This window comes from Nipponia nippon, unplaced genomic scaffold (assembly GCF_047370975.1).
Source record: "Nipponia nippon isolate SJK-2023a ecotype South Korea unplaced genomic scaffold, ASM4737097v1 scaffold_10, whole genome shotgun sequence".
Taxonomy (NCBI): Eukaryota; Metazoa; Chordata; class Aves; order Pelecaniformes; family Threskiornithidae; genus Nipponia; species Nipponia nippon.
In genome coordinates, this window is record NW_028262291.1 from 33,350,394 (window position 1) to 33,371,482 (window position 21,089).

Sequence of the window (21,089 nt, forward strand, 5' to 3'; positions counted from 1 at the left end):
TGCTTCTATGTTTTTAACCTCCTGCAAAGAAATTACTCCCCGGTAATTTTCCCTGCACTTGGTTCTAGTTCCCTTTGATGCAACTGGTTCTACTCCAAATTCTTCTCTACCTCATTTATGTGCCAGGTCACTGCACGTCTGACCCTACCCTCCTCAGAGGGGAATCCATCCATCACTCATTTCTCCCCCCCTCCCCGCCCCCCCCCAGTCTGGCTCTTCAGAAGACCAATATATATCATTTTCCCAGACAGGACTAATTAAAGCCTTCCCAGCCATCATTACAGCCTGAGAATCTCCTGGTTTCTAGGGCACTACGGTGGTCATTGCTCAGGGTGCGCATGGCAGGACTCCAGGGACACAGCCCTACTGATGTCCTGCTACAGGAGCAGCACTAAGAGAGAAAGCCCCAGCTCTTTTCCTTTTTATCGAGTTCCCACAGCCCTCAAACACCAGACACATTACCAGGCAGCACGGGGAAGCACCGGTTCCCCCCACACCAGCTAACTTCCAGCACGCCCTCACCCTGCTTTCCGAGACAGAGGCTCTGGCACAGCTGCTTTCTGTAGAGGCAGACCCAGCTGATCCTAGTCTGACAAAGCCTCTCCAGGTGAACTAGCAGGCACTTAAGCCCTGATTTTAAACCTAAAGCCTCAAAATTGATGTTTCTGGCTGGGCTTTTTTTTTTTTTTTTAAAGTAAGATTAGGGGAGCTTACCAGCTTACTTGGGGAGTCACAGTATTTGAGGCTCAGCAACACACAGGCTAGCAGGCATTTCTGGGTGGTGATGCTTCTCTGCCCTCAAGTTAGAGGCAGAAGAAAGGCCTTTGGGAGGCTTAGTAAGGAATAGGCAGGCTGATAGCCTGAGGAAAAGATCAAGGAGGGAGTAACAGGAAGAATTACTTCCCCCCAACCCCAACTATTTCTTTCAGTGTGTAAAAGCCAGTCCATTAACTGCTCTTAACTTTTGCCAGCAAGGACACCTGCCTGCCTAGCCAGCCGAGTAGGGCTTCTTCAGTCATTTTCAACTGATACGCCATTGCATCCGACAAATCTCTCTGCCAGCTCTTGCAGTATTGCTCTAGAAGCAACGCAGGAACCCATGCAAAGAACTGGAGTACGTCTGTCTGGGGACACAAACCCAGTGAGAGACAGAGGCAGGGACCAGGCAAGAAAGGATGGAGGCTCTTTTCCAATGGGAAGTGAGGGGGAATAAGAACAGGCTGAAACACTTGTTTCAAAGTGGATTTTATTCCAGGCATTAAACAGATTCTGGCACATGCTTTCTTCAAGAAAAGGGAAAACAAATCTGGGCTCCACATAAATTACATCTGGCAAAGTGCAATTTACAACTGAGTGAGGAAAATAAACCTTTTGAAATTGATTTCTGTACAACAGTAGTTTTGGCTCCTCTTAAATAAACCCCCATTGGTTCACAGCACACAAAATTACATTGGATGATCTGATACAAGAACAGCTTTCTTAAAGAATATTACCAATGCAAATGCTCTGTCTCGACAGTCTAGGGGGCTGTGTAAAGTAAACAGGAAAACAAGGGCAAGCAGCTGCTTGTTCTGACTGTTAAAGAAACAAATCACCGGGCCAAATTTGAGGGCTGTCAGTTTGCTTTCAAAAACCCCACCGGAGTCCTGTTCCAAAGCATGGCACTGCGTGGACCTTGGGGAAAAAAGCCCATGCAACATTGTTCCTCCTTCCCTTCAGTGCAAGGGAAATGGAAAGTATGCCTATAATTAGTTTGGACAAGACTTTGTTTATTCTGAGGAGAAGTTTAGTTTTCCCACACTTGAAAGCAGCCTTTTGCAATGCACCTCCTTTTCAGCAATTGCTAAAATCCATTGGAAACCAATGGCTTCCAGAAGATGATGTGGGGGGAGGTCTGCATTGGGCCTACAGGAAGGTCCCGTGAGCAGTGCTTTAGCTGACAGCAGAGTAAGCAGCGGGGAGGTGACCTCAGGAGAACATGTCCAAAACCAGGCAGAGCTAGGGCTCTGGTAGCCCCTAACTCCAGGGACAATTGTAAGTTATTGACGTCTAGCATATGCCCACCTTTTCCCTTTTCTCCCCCAGGCTGGGGCACCTGAAGAAGGAGAGTGTCCAGTCTTCAGCTGGCCCAGCTCACAGCCCCAGATGGGTGCCAGTTCACACTCTGCCAGGTAGTGAGCAGCAGGAAGAGAGGCACAAATCAACACAGCTAGTCCAGGTACCTCTGCTCCGGGAGCAGTCTCTAACCTCCAACTTCGGAGCCAAGCACAAAGTCAAGGGCAGTAGCCAGCACGCTGACGAGAGCCCTTTGAACCAGGGCTGGCCCAAAGCTTGGAGACTGTATATAAGCAGGGCTCCTGTGGTCTGCAGCAGTCAGGAGAATTGTTTGTAGAGGAGCTGGGTCCTAGTCCCAGTACGGTTATGAAGAAGGAACTGCAAGAAAGCTGCACACACACAGTGGGAGCAAGAAGGAAGGAAGCAGTACCTGGTGGAGGAGTGAACATGCTGTTAGCTGCAACCCTTTAGCTGCTGGAGAGTGAAATGGGGGAAGCTCAAATGGTCCACTTAGGATGCATTTTGATGAAAATACATAATCCTTTAGCACTTCATTGTATACAGAGCTTACGTACAGTACCTGCTCAATGGCCTTTCGTCTGTCTTCTCTCAACTTTTTTCAAGCCAGGTATGTGAGAACTTGACTGTTCTGTCTCCTACTGCCTAATGATGCTGTTCTGGAAGTAGCGTCTCCTGCAAATTCTTGTTTAGAAAAACAATTGCTAGTTGGATGGCATCTCTCCCCCCTGACAGGTCCGCCTGCCCTGCCCTCTTTCCGTTCCTAGGCTATTTTCTTTCTTTCTCTGCTCTTTCCTGGCCTCAGTGGTTCAGGCCCATAGCATCTCTATATAGGTAAAGAGAAATCTCTGCAGAGTCAGTGGTCCCATTCCCACACAGAAGTGCCCCTGCACCACGCTGTAAGCTTGGGACCAAGGGGAACTGCCTCCTGAGTTTTCACAGTGCAGGCAGGTCATTTATCTGGTTAATCAGTGTTGAGATGGTGAGCTGATGTCAAAGTGAGGGGGGAAACAGGAAAAGAGCTCCTGCCACCTGGATGATTTAATTTTTTAAGAACTGAAAACAGAAAACAAATTGTCCAGTTCTCACACAAGCACTTTTGAGCACATGCAACGTATGAAGAACAGTATCTGTTCTTTTGTCAACTGTTTGGGCTAATAACAAGGTAGGAGAAAAAATTAAAAAGGGACACAAGCATGATCAAAAGCAGCCAGCTGTTGAGAAACAAATGAACATCCTGTTTCTTTTACACCAGATCAGAAAGGATCCAGGCAAGAAATTGCCTACGGAAGGTGGCCCCACCATCTGGTTCCCCTGCCAGGCTCTTGAAGAGGAGGGTTGGTTTACAAAACCTAGCTCCAAGAGGAAAATTTAACAGATCTAGCAGGAAGAGGTAACGTTGCGGGGACTTTTTTTTTTAGTTGAATAGGTAAGCTTCCCCTGGCAGGTCTGAAAACCCACACTCACCTACAGCTGACTGGTAACTGGGAGCAGGACTGGGATGCTAGCTAGAGACACCAGTTGTCTTTGGTATTTCCAGAACACAAAGGAGAGATCTCCCAGGGCAGGCCTGTACTGTGGCAGCATTTGCGCAGGGGGCAGTTTCAGCTTCACCAACTAACATCCCCAAAGTGCCCACCGGGAAGAGAGCAAGTGGAGCAGCCCCAGGCCTTTTTGCCTCTTTCTGAGAGAGAGGGGGGAAAAGCAACTAGACAGAGGGATTGGGTGGCTTGTCGTGCTGGGCTGTGTTCACAAGGGCCATGCAGAGCCGGAGAGCCAGCAAGAGGGCTGTACTCCTGCCCAGCCAGCAGCAGGAAGCCTGCAATGACCTAGGGGCTGTCCCCTCTGCCTCTCGCCATGGGGAACTGGGCGGGCTCCTGCTACAGGCCTGAGCCAAGTGCAGTGGCACTGTCAGCGTGCACTGCCCATGCAGCTCTGTGCATCACCTTCGGCATGGGGTGCAGCGGGCGGTGTCTGGTAGCACCAGGAAGAGCAGCCGGAGAACGGTTCCAGCTTCCCCAGCATCCCAAAGTGTCAGCGCGTGTCTGTGACCAGCTCTGCAGGAGCGTGGTACCCTGAACCCAGGTCCAGCTGGGCTGCCTGTGGGCTTGGATCACTCATGGAGGCCGGGCTGGCCTTCCACCCATACAAAACTGGAAGCAAGAACTGAACAGGGAATAGTCCCCAAAACAATCCCTGGTTATGCTGCTAAAACAGACTGTCCCTTTTCCAGCTCTCTTGTCAGCATCGTGCCCCATTTCCCAACCTCGGCCCATTTGGCCGTAGGGCAGCTACTGCAGGCAGAGGAAGGAACGGGCCCACCACAAAGATGTCACAAACCTGCCCCCAGGGTCTGCTAGCTCCTTCCCAGCCGCTCCGCTCATCATGATGACTCTTCTTCTGGCCAGTTCTCACTAAGAGATGCACACGCATAAATGATGCACGATGTTAGGGTGAAAAGCCAGGGAAGCTAAAGAGCTACCGATGTTTGTATAAGCATCATTTAAGACGTTGGACTGAAGGTCATGGACTCTGGATGCAGAGAAAGGAACGGATGGGGAGAGCTGCAAGGCAGTTCTAGTCACTCTGAGTACTGGGCTGGGTCCTCACCGCTCTCTGGGTGCAGCTGTGCACAGACAACAGCTACAAAGGAGAACTTAAGATAACAGATGGGAAGATTACAAAAACTTTCCTCATCCCTCTCTCACCCCCAGCTTCATCTCTGAAAAGCTCAAAAACACCAAGTGCTCAGCTGAAATGGTGGCTTGCAGATGGGCACAATGAAAACATTTAGGGTCAGACATACAAAACCATTCCTCCCTTCCCGATCCCCCTCTGTTCCCAAAGTCTCATGCACAAAGAAACAAGGAGATCTCTGTGCTACCATCATGTTGCTTGTAGCAGCTCCCACTGTTGGCCAGGTATATCTGCTTGGCAAGGGTTGGTCACCACTCTCCCAGTCTGGTTTTCCAGGCAGAGACCACTGACAAAGTGTTGAATGAAACTGCCTTTCATCTTCCATTTCTGTGAGAAGACAGAGAAGAAACATGCTGTTACTTCCATTTCACCAGGGAACTGTGCCTCCAAGCCAGAGGAGAAAGGTTGAGCATAAACCTCAAGTAAACCCCAACAACTGGGGAGACTGAAAATCCGGGTATGGGTAGCATCTCCAAAGCACTGGTTTCCTGTATTAATGATACCTGGAGTTTGAGTTTAGCTGAATTATAGGGCCAGATATTCAGAAGCATCTAGAAGGCAAACAACACAAAAATCAGCAACTAGTGGCATTTTCAAAAGCATATTATATTCACAATTTCCTTGCCATTCTTTGTCCTGCATGTCTGGGCATCCAGATACCTGTCAAAACCTGAAACCCTTCTATGGTTTCTTTCCAATCCATAGAAAGCAAAGCATTGAAAGCTCTCTCAACATGGGAAGCAATCCATTCACAGAAAGCAAAAATCACACTTCTTCCTGCTTGACTAGATCGTATCTATCTCTCTTTCATGTCCCCTCATCTCTCCTCTCATCAAATTCAAGATTTTTATCAGCACTACACTGAAAGCTCTTCATAGCTCTGCACCCTTCTCAGCTGGCTCTTCTTCGTAATCTTATCCATCCTGCCAACATTTCAGTTTATAAGTGCTCATTTGACAGCTTCTCGGTACATATTGCTCTGCTTTCTGTAGGGCTGTCCTCTGCTGCTCCCCTCAGAGCATACCCACAAGGTCCCACATGCAACTCTTTCCCGAAGGTCCACTTTGGTTGTGCTGCTCTCCAGGAAACAAAACATATGTCCTAACCTTGAACTGCAAATTCTGCTGGGAAAGCGCTGTACCTTCCATCCCTGCTGGAAAGAACTGGGATCACTGTGGCTGATTGTGGAGAGAAAAAAAAAGTAGAAACAAGTCTGTGGACTTGGGATCTCCCAGGTGAGGCTGTGCCATTTCCCTCCAGTGGGGAACAGCTGAGATCAGCAGGTTATTGGAGTGACTGCTCCAGGCTCTGGGGATTTTCCCATCACTCTTTTCAGTCACACAGATGACCCAGTTAGAATTAGGGTCTGGGTGCTCAGTCACTAAACAGCTTAGGAATACTATGAGGATGTTTTGGCTAACCCATGAGACTGATGAAGAAAAAGAAACAGCTTGACAGCACTGATGGACCTCAAGACTGTTGTAGAAATGATATGCAAAGGGAATTAAAAAATTCCCTATATATCCCTAAATATCCTACCAACACTTTAATTCTTGGGTAACCCAGCAAACAGACTGCCACGTGCTGTGTGGTTTAAGACATCCAGTTATGTTCACATATTGCTGGCAGCTCTCCTCCAAATCTGTGTGCTGGTTATGTTTCTTGGAGGGCAGGGCAGTTGCAAAGCCCAGAGTAATCTGTTGCTCCTGTATCATATATTCCTTCAAGACTAAATACCAGAGGCAGGATCACTTTGCCAGCTGACTGACAGGATACCACTGAAGGAGAGCTGTTTGTGCAGCAGGAAGAAGCTGGTTTTAATAGGCAAGGGGCAGAGGAATGTAGTGATGATGGAGAGGAAGACACAATGCAGTCTGTGCACTGCAGTGCCCTCATCAGCTGCTGCAATCCAATGCCTACACAGGTCCCAGAGCCATCTGGCTCTCATCTGGCAGAAGTCTCCCTGCAAACAGCCGAGGAAGAGTTAATACCATAAAGCAGCAGCTGTAACGATGGAGTGGAAAGCAGGAGGTCTTCTCCCCTGGAAAGCAGCACACTATACCTAGCTGGTGCAATCTCTGCACAACGGCCTCCCCACCACTGTCTCCCAGGGTCACAGACACCTCAGTGAAGAGCCTCTTGACCTTCTCCAAAGCACACCTACTGTGAAAAGGGAAACTCTTCCTTGCCCTCCACCCTCCCCCTGCCTCTCTGTACTTGTGAATTCCCAGCCTCCTCCTCTGCCTTCCTCTGTGCATGTGCTAGAGAACGCCCCCCAGTTGTCTCTCCCACACACCCCATAGCTCACCAGAAGACCATGCTGTAAAGAAGCATGCTGTTATGAGATTTGAGATGGAGGACAAGGGCAACTACCAAGAAACACTGGTTTTCTTCTCCCGCCTAGCTGTTCAGGAGAAAACTAGCATCACTGGCAGGTTTGCTGATGTTATTCCTCCAGATCAGAGACCCACTGCTGTGTCATCTCTCCATGCTGAGCAGGTACCCACTGTGATGTCTGTAGGGAGAGTCTACAGCAACAGACACAGCAGGACACCAGCAAGCACTCACCAGAGCACATTTTCTGCTGCTAACAAACTACACCAAATCAATCAGTTTCTCAGTGAATCACACCACTGGAAAGCCCAGCATTTCAAGTCACCCGGGATCCCTGTGTTCAACAGAAACTGGGACAAGGATGGGGAAGGGAAAGAAGAAATGCTGAAAAGGGGACAGAGTTGAATATAAGGCTCATCTGGGCTGCAGGGAGGTGCCATGCATGGAGCTATTATAAAGTATACTGACAGTAAAAGCCAAAGTAGGGCTGCTCACCTCACATGGAAGTGGTATTTTCAGAATGATGGATTCTACCCTTTCTGGTCAGAAACTGTTCTTTGCTGCCCTCCGTGAGATACCAGAGCAACTCCCCTGACTTCACCTGAGCCTTTCACAAGATGCCCCTGCCTGACTGCCAGATCACAGGATTACCAAGGACAGCCCAACACCTTACCCTGTAGGGACACATCATATCTCAGACCCTTGAGGAAGGTGGGCAGTAGGAATGGGTGGGAACAGGAGATAGGATGCTCATCTCCCACCGTCAGCCACCTCAGAGCTGGGCAACTTAGTCTAAACTAGCCACCTGGTGACATACTTATGGAGGGGTCCAAGGTACAAGCACCTTCTGGGAGGGCCCAGCTTTCTCCACAGACCACAAGGGCAGCCTGGACAGCTAACTTTTAAATGACAACGATTATGCCCATCTTTAGGGAAAACAAACAAACAGAGCAGACACCTCCTGCATACTCAGCCAAACATTACAGGGAGTCCCCTCCTACACCCAGACATTACGACTTGGAAGGAAAGCTTTTGGAAGATATAAGCATTGCACAATCTGAAAAATTTTGGCTTGAAAATTTTCCTTGGTCTTGCTTTCTTGTGCAGATGGAGATAATACAGTTTACTGGTCACAGCAGGTTTGGAGTGGAGACGGAAAAATAGGAATCCATATTTTCTTTGAAATATTGTGTCTTGGTCCTCTTCCCCAATGTCGACCAAAAATTTCCCCACTCTTTTGTAAAGCTCTCTCTCCATCCTTATTTTCTATCACTGTAAAGTACTTCGAGGTGACCTGGATAGAAGCACTCCATGTGCAATTACTAAGAGACAAGTCAGAAATAGCCAGTCCCCTTCTACCCAATATATACAAGAGCTGAAAGTGTTTACAGCAGTGTAATTTTCCAGGGTAATCAAAAGTCAGGTGCCTCCAGAACAGACAGGTTTTCATTCCTTCTCTTTTCCAATAGTCTATATAATAAAGTTGCATTTGTCTGCACTTCAGTTAATATGATACACTGAGAAGCAAGGTGGGAAAAATTTCCCAATCATGTCCAAAGGCACACAGGACTTCAAATACTGTTTGTCTCACCAGAAAACTTAGTGTCCTCATTTTCAGGATGGGGTCACATTCCTTCAGCACATTTTAATGAAATATGACTGTTTAATAGGATTTCTCAGCATGCTTCTTGTTCTGTTGGGAAATACCGTGCCAGTGTTTCTCATTTTCATTCTCTTGTTTTAGTGTTTGACTCTCACTTTGCCTTCTATTTGTCCTCACTGTAATAAAAATTAAAACGCCACTCCCACCGTCAGTCAGAGCCAAAACCAAAGCTAAAGACAATAATTTATTGTGCATTCAACTAAAAAAATGCTATTCTCCAAATAACATTATGGATAACATCCATCTGGTTTGAAATCTAGTTCTGATTATGCAGAATAGCTCTTGGCTGGTCTTCTGCTAGCAGTGCCAGCTGTTGCTTTTGAACGATCAATGGGATCACGGTGCCAAATAGATTTTGTTCCTGGTTCCTTTCAACCAAGGGAGAATAGTCTGACAGAACCAAAAACCATCTAAATTTTGACCATTGTCTCGTACCCTCCTACTTGCAAAGTTCTAGACTTATTTTGAAGTAATACGCTAGATACAGCTCATAATACCGTAAAGCTTCCACTAGACTATTACATATATGTTAGATGGACTGTTGTTAGCACTCAAAAATAACAACAAAATTATCTGCCCTGTGGACATGCTTAATGCACAACAGCTGTGTAGCATGGGCACAGATTCAGCATGGTTGAAAGCAGAAAGTAACTTTAGGAGCTGTATGGTGCTGTCGTAAGGATCGAACCAATCTGCTCTGGTGACACTAAAAAATGAAGCCATCACGTGCCCCATCTTTTGTCAGAAATCTTGCTTTTGCATCACTCAGACATAGACATGAAGTCTAGATCCAGAAAAGTCCAAACATCTTCCACCACAGACCTCTGATGACAGTGACACCAGAGATGTTCAAAGCTGGGCTTTCACCATGCCGCCGTCTCCTCTTAAGATATTGTATGTGTGATGCACGTTGCCCAGGCTCACCCCCTTCCACTCAGACCACCCACTCGGGGCTCTTGCTTGCCACCTCTCTAAAGTAGCTCAGCTTCCCTTCCTCCACTCCCACTCAGCCCCTCTGACTTTCTGAGAAGTCCACTTGAACTGAGGGGTGGCTACACCCATGTGTAGTTTGAAAACACTCCTCTCCCCCCAGCACTCACACTTTGGGCTGTGAGTACCCATGAGGAGACAGGCAAGTTGTAGGGCAACTGAAGGAGTTTGTTCCCTCCAGTTTTGCTATTTCATTTTGCAATTTAACGTTTCTACAAGCAGTTTCCTTGAAACTCAATCTCCCAGATATCAGGAGCTGGGCTTGGGTGACATCCTAGGCAGGGGGTTCTGCAAGCTGCCAACCCAGGAAGAACAAGACTCCCTCTCTGTCTTGGCTCTCCATAGCCAGAAACATGCCTTGTCAGCCCAGACATACACTCTCAGATCACCCCCATAAAAGTCGTCAGCTTCACTTTCTGCTCTAGCTAGGACCCAGCAGAGAAGGAGTCAGTTCCCAAAGTAAGCAGAAAACATTGCATTAGATGCAGGTGGCCTCTCTAGAAAACAACTGGAGGACAGAGAATGGGATAGTTTGCAAAGATGACTGACTTCAAGCTAATTAAAATCCAATGTCAGTATTAACAACAATTACTGTTGTGTTTATGGAAGAAAGGGACCATAACAACATTCCCCAAGAACACAACAAACTTGAGCATTGCAAGTAGAACTGGCTTTATAAGTAGAAATCTGAAATGGGAGTTTGGGACTTCCAAAAAACCCCCAACATTTCAGAGCATTGCAACCCAAATTAGATTAAAAATTCAAATGCACTTCTCCCACCTCATCCCTTCAGCTGCAAGGTGGTTTGGAATGGCAGCTGTGATTCAAATCAGTCTCTAATTATTTGAAATGCTTAAACAAAATCCTCACTTACAGTCAGTTGGCTAAATCATCTGCTAGGTCAAGTCCTTGATTTAAGTGCAGTTTGTTCACATAAGGTAATGGAAAACAACAGCTCACATCCTTAAGTGTGTGTGCATGTCTTTATAATGAGCCTGTATATAATCAACACATCAGGGCTCAATAAATCCTATTCCAGCAGCAGAATGAGCCTGCTTGTGTTAGTGTGGATTAATCTCTTCTGGCTAATCGGGCTCGCACTCCACCCCCCTTCAGGGGACCCTTGTCCTTCCATGACAGCGGAGGCGGGGAAAGACAGCTGATTTTGGCAGCTGCTAGTCCTCTCTGCTGCCAGGGAGGAAAATGCTGCAAGGCACCTAAAGGGAAGCTAAGTGACCTAATTACACAGCAAGGGGGTGAGTGATCACCAACAAGGAAAAGGAGCAGGCAAGCACAGCCCACCTGGGATATCCTTGCAAGGCTGATCCAAACTCAGAGTTTTCCCAGCGTATTCACGGTGGCAACTCTTCAAGACATTTCTGCATTAACCAGCCCTCCAGAGGAAAGTCTACACAGGCTTCCCATAAATGGGCAAGACTGGATTTCAGTGCTTTCTTTCAGGAAGAACTAAATTCAGAGATTCATATAGCATTAAAAAGTACTGACAAAAGAGGATGCTGCTGAGGACTGGTAGGAAGCTGAGCCATCTCCTACCTTTGGGCTATCAAAATAATAAACGTGTCAGAAAACACAGAGCCAGCATAGCCTTAGATGACAGAAAATGTGTTCTGTCTTGGTGCAGAGGGAAGCACAGGAACTAGAGATGAAACAAGCCCAGTCCGCTGTCTGCCAGCGCTGCGCTGTTACCTGTTGTGTTTTGCCCAGTTCTGATAAAAAGGCCTATCACATCTCTGTAAGGGCACCCTGGCCATTGCAGAGGCTATCTCTTACCTTGTGCTGTAGGGCAAAATGACTTATGTGTCCTGACAGATCAGGGACGCACATCTTGGAAACAGCATAAGACTCACAGAACTGCATTTTGTTGGGAACACTCCTGCTGCATATTTTTCCTCAGGGAGCAGTTTGGGTGGAACATACGGTGCTTTATGTCAGTTGGTATTTCTCAAATGAGTTGCACACACTCAGTTTTAAAGGTCTGTTCACATGTCCAAAGACAGCACAAAGAACACAGTTCTCTCACTTCTAAATAAGTAAACAAATGATAGCACACACCGCCCTTCCCTTGGGTATCTCAAAGCATTTGCTGCTTATCTGCCCCTCGTTGATGCTGTGCTCCATCCATTCACCAACCTGGCTGAACATAAACGTATCCAAGGCGCGAGGCTGGGGTGCTACCGAGCTGGAGCTAACCACGCTGCCGAGGGCCCAGGCAGAGCAGATACCCACACACTAGTGTGGTCTGTGCTCCCCACTTTGGTTGTAGGCAATCTCATACATCTGAGCTTATGGAACACACCAGAGAGGGAGATGCAGAAGATGGAAGGGACTTTTATACACTTTCACAGTACTAGGTTTGCCCCTGCAGGCTGCATTGATGTAGGTACACTGGTATGTGGCAATGGAGGGATTAAAAACAGGTGCACAGTTACCTACCTGTCTGCCGTCTTTTTGATTGCAGGCTTCCAGTGTGATTTGAGAGCCAGTAGAGAAGGAGGTAATGGAAAGACACTTGTCCTGCTGTCTAATTAGAGGGTCACTGAATACCCACTCCTTTGGCATAAGAAAAAGAAAGGTTTCATTAGGATCATAATGGTGATCAGATGAGGGAGAAAGAGTTTTTCTATCAGGTATTTCAAAAGCCTGTATCCTTTGTTCAACTCTTACCAAAGGCTCCCTGGGAAGACTATGGCAGCAGTCTTCACCTGATCAGAAGTTTATGCTCAGGCTTGCTGCATCATGACTATCTGAAAGCCTGCAGCTGGCTCCCCTGACCATCTGAGCTGTCTGATTAACCTTGGATCCCATACAACTCCCTGCTCTGCAGCTTTACAGATTTAGGCCTACAAAGCAGGGAGGACACCAACCCCTCATTTACATACAGGCAACTGCTTCTGCGTATTTTACATAGCAGACATGTTCTGTAACAGGTATCTGGGACCTATAGATTGTCAAGTGAAGCAAAACACATGCAAGCATATCCATGGGCTAACATGTATCACCAGCACACATAAAGCACAAGCCACTTCATTTTTCCCTCCTCTCACTACACCAATACCTGACCCAATCAACTATTATTATTATACTTTCGCCAAGGATGAAATACAAAAAGCAGTAAGTTTCAGAGATTTCAAATGGTAATGACATGGAACAATGAGTCAGGTTAAATGGCATGTTGAACGCTGGCTGCAAACTGGTTTCCAACAGTTAACAGATGTGAGTATGTATTTTCTGGCATAAAATATCCTACTGTGACCCTTAACTTTCTCAAGCTGATTTCCTGCTGCTTTCGGTCACCCAAAGAAGAGGCTGAGTGCAGATCCTCAGCTGCTATAAACCAGCACAGCTCCACTGCAGTTAGGAGAGCTGCACCAAATTACTGCAGCTGGGGTCTTGGCTATTTAAACTCTATTTGGGCTTTATGCTGACATGCCTCTGTAAAACAGCACAATTCAAGCCATCTGCAGCTACAGCTGAACTGGCAGACCAAGGAACATTTCTGATCCTGGGAAAATCTCTTACCCACGTGCCAGGGTACTAGCCAAGCACACCCCAGGACTGTTTCTCATGGGTGGATGATGAAGCAGAGCACACCCAAGCAACGGTCGGAATGGGAACAGCTACGTGACTCGAACCCTGGCTACAGGCCTACTGCATAGACTAGTCACACCCCTGAGCATTCAAGCGCTACCTGTTGCCTTTGAGTGATGAAAACCTTCCACTCTCTGCCTGACTGCTGGGTCTGTTGAGCCAACAGAGCTCTAAGAGATGGGCACAGCTTCTTTTTCTGCTTAATGCTAAAGGCATTAACAGGGCCAAATTCTTCCTTCATTCACCTCTGTACAAACCCACCAAGGCCAGAGATGCCTTCTCATTCATGGGTAATAAAAAGGGCAGAAGCAGGAGCAAAGCACCTAACTGAAGCCTGCCTTACCTGAGTGACAGGTGGATTGTTCACTGTTCCTTTACAGATTCCCATGCCAGCCAAAGTATTCCCTGTGGTATCCTGTGCCCGAGACTCCAGGCAGTTTCCTCCTTGTTTAATTATTCCTGGAATCAGCTCCTTTTCAGGAACCCTTAAAGTAAAATGACAGTTGTATGGCACTTCGTACACAGAAATGTCCAAAGCGCACGCACATTTAGAAGGGCGTAACTGGCCCCTTACTGAAACATAGAACCCCTTATTTGATAGAAAATTAACAATATCATGCTAGCTATCCACTGGAAATGCCTAGAAGAGACAAAAGTCAATGGAGAACTTGGTCAGAGGGCTGGTACGCTTTTGTTTCAGAAGGCATGAGGTGCTGTAAGTGCACCCAAGCAGTTCAGTGTCATGTCTCTTCTGAAAGAGGCCATTGCCAGTGAAAAGCCATATCCACACTGATTTATCCTGCTTCCCCCTTATCCAGAGTCTTCCCTCCAGTGCTAGCACATATTCACTGTCTCATTGCTAGCAATACAGGAAAGATCTGTGAAGGCCAGACTATGGCCAGATGTTTTTGCCTCAACCCATGTTAGCTACGGACTTTGCTTGACTGAGATGTAAAGATGTGTTGCCAGGGTGTGTTAGCTAGCAAGTGCTAACAACACAGCTCTACCCAGGCTGCCTCCCAGCAGAGCAACACCACAGCACTACTGCATCCTGACCCGGGGCAGGGGAAGCCACAGGCACAGCTGGTTCTGGCATTCACCAGGGCTTTCTCTGAACCACCTGTACCTCTGCACTGAGGCTGTCCAGCTCTGTTTGGCTCAACTACCTCCAGGCAGAGCATCCAACAGGCAGAGACCAAGCCTTAACGGGGAGGGATGTAGTGCTCTGGCACTTGTCTACACCCTGCACCTCTGCGAACACCACTGTTGCACATCTCTGAGGGACAGCTGTGTGGGGCAGAGCAGAGGGCTCCCAGAGGCAGGAGAAACAAACTTTTTGCAGAGTTGTTGTGATGATACGAGCCAGGAAATCACAGGAGGTTTCTCACCAAAAAAAAGAACAGAGGAAAAACCTTTTCCAAGCATAAGTATTTCTTTTGCCTGCTGCTGCCAAGGCTCGGCTTCTTGTTGTGACCCACCTCCCAGATCCTTCAGAGATTTCTACAAGTGGAGAACTGACTCACTTGAGCTCAGGGTAGACGTTCTCCAGATACCACTGGAAGGATTTACAGTTCAGTTTGCGTCGCTGCTCCACTCGGTCTGCAACGCTGGAAACAAAGGCAGGTTGTTGAGGATAAGGCAGTAAACAGGAGGGGAACAATGAAGATTGGCCAGGAGGTTTGAGGGAGACTATATGACTTTTCCCCCTTACTCATTCTCCCACCTAGTTGTTGCTGGGTTCAGAGCACTAGCAGTGACCTGAGGTGAAAAGGAGGAGAGAGGCAAGTAGCACAAAATAGAAAAGGAAGACATAAACACCTTCAGAGAGCAATTCTTGCACTTCCTTTGGCTCAGAATGATTGCAGGGCTCAGGTCCTACAGTGTTAAATAATACATTGCAGAAAAACTACTGTAGGGCCATGAAAGCATTTCTGCCTCTGGGTGCCCCTGCAGAGGCATACCATGAAACTTGCACAACCATCAGCTCCTGAAAAGGCCTAGAAAGTGGTGGTGCTGAGGTATATACAAATGGTTAATCTGTGTGTGCTAGAGGTGAGGGAACATGGCAGTAGCTTGAGGCTCAGGTTGGGTTTCAGACCTAAAGAACATAATTATTTGTTCTTAGGCAGTTTTGGGAAAGGGGAGGAGTATAAGGGGCAATTAACTCAGCATCCCGGTAACTGTCTGCTGCAGCAGTCCTCCCACTGCTGAGTTGCTTGGCTTTATCTGGCTGAAGAAAGGGACTTCCCTCAAGCAGTCCTACTGAGCAGTGACACTAGGGACTCTCCTCTTCAAGCTATACCACTACATTTGTCTGTTGGGAAGGACTTTCAACTGTACCCATGCTCCTTGCCGTACTCAGCCCACAGAGGCCACTGCACTGCCTATACCTCAGGAGAACGTACTTAGATCCTATATTCATATCAAAATTGTGGGGAAGGAGGGTCCGTTTTAGGCCCAGTTGACAGTGATGGTGTCAGAGGCATTTGAATTCTAAAATCTAGATTTAATGCAGGTTCACGGGGCTGTTACTACCAGTCAAGAAATTGCCTGAAATCAAATCCTACAGCTCTGCTCCAGCTCTTATTCAGCCAGTGCTGCCAGTAAAGCCACTAGGAAGTCTGTGTGAACAAGAACTGCAGGCTTTGGCCCTAAAACACATTAGCAATATATCCATGTCCAATATGCAATAGTCCTGTTTCCTTCACAAGTGGCAGGGTTACTTGCTATTTGGCCCCAGCCCAGCTGCTGCAGTCAGCTCAAAGACAGATAAATTAGGTAGGCAAAGCTATTTGTACAAAAATATGTAATGCATAATGATAATAAAGCACAATGTACAACAAAAAAGTGTGTGTGGGTCAGACCAAACCTGCTTGTCATCAAATAAGCAGGAGATGCATCATTACCCAGTGCATGTAGCTACGTATTTGAGATACAACCACATCTGCCAAGTCCTTAAGCTGATACAATAGTCACTTGTTCACAGGCAGATCTAACCCACAGATATAACCCACAGATATACACCACTCCTGGGATTTTTTATGTTTATTTGGGAGTCATAGGAGTTTGTTAGCACAGGGAGCAAGTTCTCCCCGTATCCCAGGTCTTGGTGTCCATCACTGATTTCTGGGTCACAAAGAATGCTTAAGCCCATAACAGCAAATCCCACGTGGCCTGGAGACAGCTTTAGCAAAGGTGCTGTAAGGAGCACAATTCTGCACAGAAGTGGGCTCAGCAAGTGCTGGAGACGAGTCACAACCAGATTGTGTTTCTAAATGTCTCACCATTGGCCATGCTCTCTCCTGCCCTACAAATGAGGCAAACCACCCATTCACTCACCAGGAAAGAGGGGAATGCACCAAGTGCAACCTGCCCCATTTGCCAGCTAGCCATGCTTGCCCCAGGATTCTGCATCCACACGGGAACTTCGGATCAAGCTCTAGTGACTGCATAGCTCACATTTCCAGAGCAGCTGCATGCTGTGTTAGAAAATATTCCTATCTATCCACTTAAAATGTCTGGCCTTTTAATTTCATTACAGATCCCTTTGGCCTTCTGCTAACAAATGATTTATGCAGGGTCGCTGGGGGATAAGTAAAGTCAATTAGAAGCAAACCTTGTTAACCAGACACTCAAGCTGCAACCTCCCTGGCAAGCCAGCCATTCAGAGCATCTCTGCTTCCCACACGTAGCTCCAGAGAAGATCCAGTACTATTTCTTCCTAGCAAGGGGCTTACCAGAGCCCTCCTACTGAGGTTTTGGGGCAGCTTACCTTCCAAACGACTTCCCAATGGCAGATGGCCGGGCCTCATAGTAGTACTGCTTGTATTCATCCATCCACACCTCTGCTGTGCGCTTGGTGTTCCTGCATGGGGATGAGGAGATGCTTTGCTGAGTGCTGCTGGAGAACCTGCCCTCCCAGCGAGTAGGCACTGGGTGGGCAGACCCAAGGCCTGTCTGTCAGGAGGGAGTTAGGGGACAGTCCCAAACATGAAACACAGTGGACAGTACAGATGGGTGCAGATTGAATGTGTTAAGTCTACAAAGCCTTGCAAGGATGCTTCAGTTCAGAAGTTAAAATTTTAACAGCCATAGTTTACCATGATTTTTTCACACATGCTCCCTCTGCAGAGACACCTGGACTGACCATCACCATCACCCTGCTTTACAGTATCCCTTTCCCCAGATTAGAATAACACCACATAATAATTCAGCTTGGAAAGCACCTCTAGATATCACCTGGTCCAACCTCCTGCCCAAAGCAGACTAGATTCAGGTTAGGTCATGTTGTTCAGGGTCTTGTCTGGTTGAGTTTCAAACTCTCCAAGGATGGAGATTTCACCACCTCTCTAGGGCCCTGTGCCAGTGCTTAACCGCTCTCATTGTGAAGCACTTTGTCTCATCTTTTTTCTCTTCCTATCTGTCCTGCAGTGGAAGTTGTCCTTAGGGCTTGTCTCAGAGCACACACAGCTCAGTAGGATCTCTGGACTCAAAAGCAGCTCAGAGACAACAGAGATGACTAAGGACTGCTGATAAACAGGCCATAGGGCAGTATCCATGAATGGCCAGGGTCTCTCTCTGGGGTACTGCTCCTCCCCTCCATTGCAGACTGAGGAAGAACAAGACGCACTAATACAAACAGAGAAGGGAACAGGTTTTGTTCACAGAAAACAGCAACTCATCTTTCCCTTGAGAACAGATGCTCAGCCACAAGCTGTTCTCCTCTGTCATCAGGCAGAAAGACAACAAAGAATTCAGGCTTATTTAGACATGCCCAACATCAAGGTGACCTGGCTGCTACCAGGAACTACCCAACACCTACTTGATGTAAGTCAGTGCATTGCCCTCAGGGAAGTCATAGGGATGGCGCTTCCTGAACACGTGTCCCACTCGACTGCAGGGAACGATCTCCAAGCTGCCACCGCACATCCACACTCGGAAAGAGAGCTCTGGAAGAGATCCCAAGAGTCATACAGCTGCAGGCAGATTGGCAGCATTTCCAAGAAGGGCAACTTCAGCAGTGTGCCTGAAAACCTTGCCCCTCTGCTCTAGATGTATTGCCTGCAACAGCAAAACCAGGAAAAGCAATGCCATGGTGAGAGTGGAAAAACTGTCCTCTCTTTGTTAAAATGGAGGCAACCCTTGTGGCTCAGAGACTTCCTAGCCTTCTCCAGTCCCACTCCTCTCTTTGGTTCCCCGAGCATTTCAGTGAGACGCCTTTCCCTTTCACCAGGTCCTTGTGTTTGCTGTCAGGCCTTCAGGATGGCATTTGGCAACAGACTGAGAACACAGGAACCTTGTTTTGGACTTTTGTAACTCTCCAGCCCTGCACATGGATGGAAGGAAAAAAGAAAAATTCACCCTGCAGAGCAAATCATGTGAGGAAGAAAGGGAGTTTAGGAGACAAGGAGAAAGAAGAGAACAAGTTGAGGGCATCGGAAGTGAGTCAATGGCTAGAGCAGAGTCCTCTCCCTCATACCTCCATGTTATCCATCCTACAATATCTTGTTGTTCTTGTTCTGCTTGGCTCTGTTAATTTAAAAAAAAAAAAAAAGTGGATGACTGAGTTACAGTTTGTCACCAGTTGTCTCTGCTGGGGGAGCTACTGAGAGCCAAAATCAGTCTAATAGTGTGACTATAAAAATATGGAGAGAACCCTGCTACTTGAAGAAATCCAGCTGGTCCTGAAGCTAAATTCAACATTTTGTTAAAGGATTAGAAGAACATGGAGCTTTGATGTACAGGCATTTATTTGCATCACAGAAGAGATGTGACCTCGCTCAAGCTTACGGATCTGTCCTCACAAGTTTAATCACTGCCACACCGGAGGGGTTTTCCACTTCTGTTTCATGTGGCGGTGAGAAGAGAAGAAGGAAAATGAAAATTAGCTGGGTAGTTTGGTAGACCTTACCAAAAAGACTTCAGGTTGTATAGACTGATTACTTCAAAAACTTTACTCAGTTGGGATCTCCCTCCAGTAATGCCTGAATTATGGGGCTCTGATGTTTAGAAATTAAAAAAGAAATTATGTATCCAGATCTAATGGCTGTTTCAAAGGATGTACACACACTAACATCTTCCCAACCTTCAGCTTTCTTCATAGCTTTCCTCTCCAGCTCCTGGAAAAGGTTGTTTAAACAGTGTGGTTTTTTGGGGGGAAGATGGTGTATTTAATCTAGTTTCTAAGTAAAAAACCATTTTATTAGACTGTATTTTGTGGCATTTCTTCCTAGCTCGTCTCTCCCTGACTCCTTCCTAGAGCTTATTATTTTCAGTCTATTTTCAACAGGGAGTTCCAGCTTCAAAGATAGGAAGGGCTTTAAAAACAAAAAAAAGGCCAAGACATAAGTTTCTGTCTGTTGGTGTGTCCAGCTGGCATTTGCTCTCCTGGAATGAGGTTCTGACTCACTCCAGCCGATAACAAAAACAAAACTCTCAATCTAACATGTGTAACTTAAAGTGATGTCCATTTCCCAAGAGAGGATTCCTCATGCCATATTGACATCTTAGGCACACAGATAGATAGACTGCAGGTCCAGGTTTGTAAATGACAGAATTCTTTAAAGAGGGGGCAAAAGAATGCGGATTTTGGGTACAAAAGAGAAAATGGAGATCAAACATAGCTTATTAAGGACTTTCATCCATCCTCTGATGGAAAGCATAGGAGAACTTTTTGATGTATATTTTCCAGGAGGTGACCTAGTCCATATGTGTTTTAAACAACTTAATCATTGTGGCTTTTCCCCATCACAGTGGAAAAAAAGGGGTTTATCAGCTCACATCCAGCTGGAAGGATATTTAAGCAGCTGGTAATTGCTGCCTGATCATTTCTGTGTACCTGCTGTGTGCATAGAGCTTGTCCGGCTCTGTGCCCTTCCCATACATTCTCTTATCCTGTTTCCTCACAGGAAAAAAGATTCAAAGAAGTTTATTAAAAATGGCCTTCATGGGCAGGGAATGGCCCATCTCACCCCCCCCAAATTAGTCAGAACCACTCTCCTACCTCACCTGCAAATGGTGACCTTATCCAAACAGTTCCTTTCCACTCAAAATTATAATTTGTAGTAAAAATAGTGTTTCAGAATATTATCAACATTTTTCCTTGATCACAAAATCTGATTTTCAATTAACTATGGAAAACTTTTTTTTAAGAGGGTAAATTAACCATTCTGAACACTTCAAGGAAAATTAATATTTTTTGTTGTCAAATACAATTTGGTTTCTATCCCTCTGCCATGCAACAGCAACAGGCTCGAAGTAGAAGCCACTGGTTGATTTGTTGCCTCACATTATGCTGAAGAGCTGAACAAAAGTAGCTTTAAAAAAGAAAAGTAGTCTGTTTTGTTTTTAAAATACATTCCCATTGCCGTCACCACAGTGGCGGTGCGGCAATGTGGCTCAGGGACAGGCCCCATTTAACAGAGCATTGTGCACTTAGCTTTGCCCTCTGAAGTGAAGAGTGGAGATGCAGCATAAGAGACAAGTGATGGGAGACAACGAATTTACAGGGAAACCACACAAGGCAAAACTGGCAAGCCCTGTACACCTGGCCCCCTCCCACATAGCCTGGCCCAGCCACTGCCAGGCTTTACAAGAGCAATCTGAAGGAGAGTGAAGCAGTTCTGTGGAGGTTTTGATCAGCTCTAAGTGCAAGAAGGACTGTGGGTGTGCAGGTAATTTACTGCCAGTTATGGCAGAGAGTTCTGCGTAGCATCAAGCTACT

General features: G+C 46.7%; 1 protein-coding gene across 2 annotated transcripts in view; it reads right to left on the bottom strand.

Moving 5' to 3' along the window:
- Nucleotides 1-1,262: 1,262 nt before the first annotated feature.
- Nucleotides 1,263-21,089, bottom strand: part of GALNT16 (polypeptide N-acetylgalactosaminyltransferase 16) — a 78,900-nt gene continuing 59,073 nt past the window's right edge. The window contains exons 10-16 of one of the 2 annotated variants that reach the window (XM_087746478.1): nucleotides 18,189-18,315; nucleotides 17,139-17,231; nucleotides 14,890-14,973; nucleotides 13,710-13,851; nucleotides 12,212-12,328; nucleotides 4,958-5,097; nucleotides 1,263-2,485 (exon numbers count right to left, since the gene is read on the bottom strand). In XM_087746478.1, the coding sequence (XP_087602604.1) occupies nucleotides 4,960-5,097; nucleotides 12,212-12,328; nucleotides 13,710-13,851; nucleotides 14,890-14,973; nucleotides 17,139-17,231; nucleotides 18,189-18,315 (701 nt within the window). In that variant the 3' untranslated portion in view covers nucleotides 1,263-2,485; nucleotides 4,958-4,959. Of the gene's footprint in view, nucleotides 5,098-12,211; nucleotides 12,329-13,709; nucleotides 13,852-14,889; nucleotides 14,974-17,138; nucleotides 17,232-18,188; nucleotides 18,316-21,089 lie in introns of both variants that reach the window. The other variant, XM_087746477.1, reaches the window with a different exon arrangement.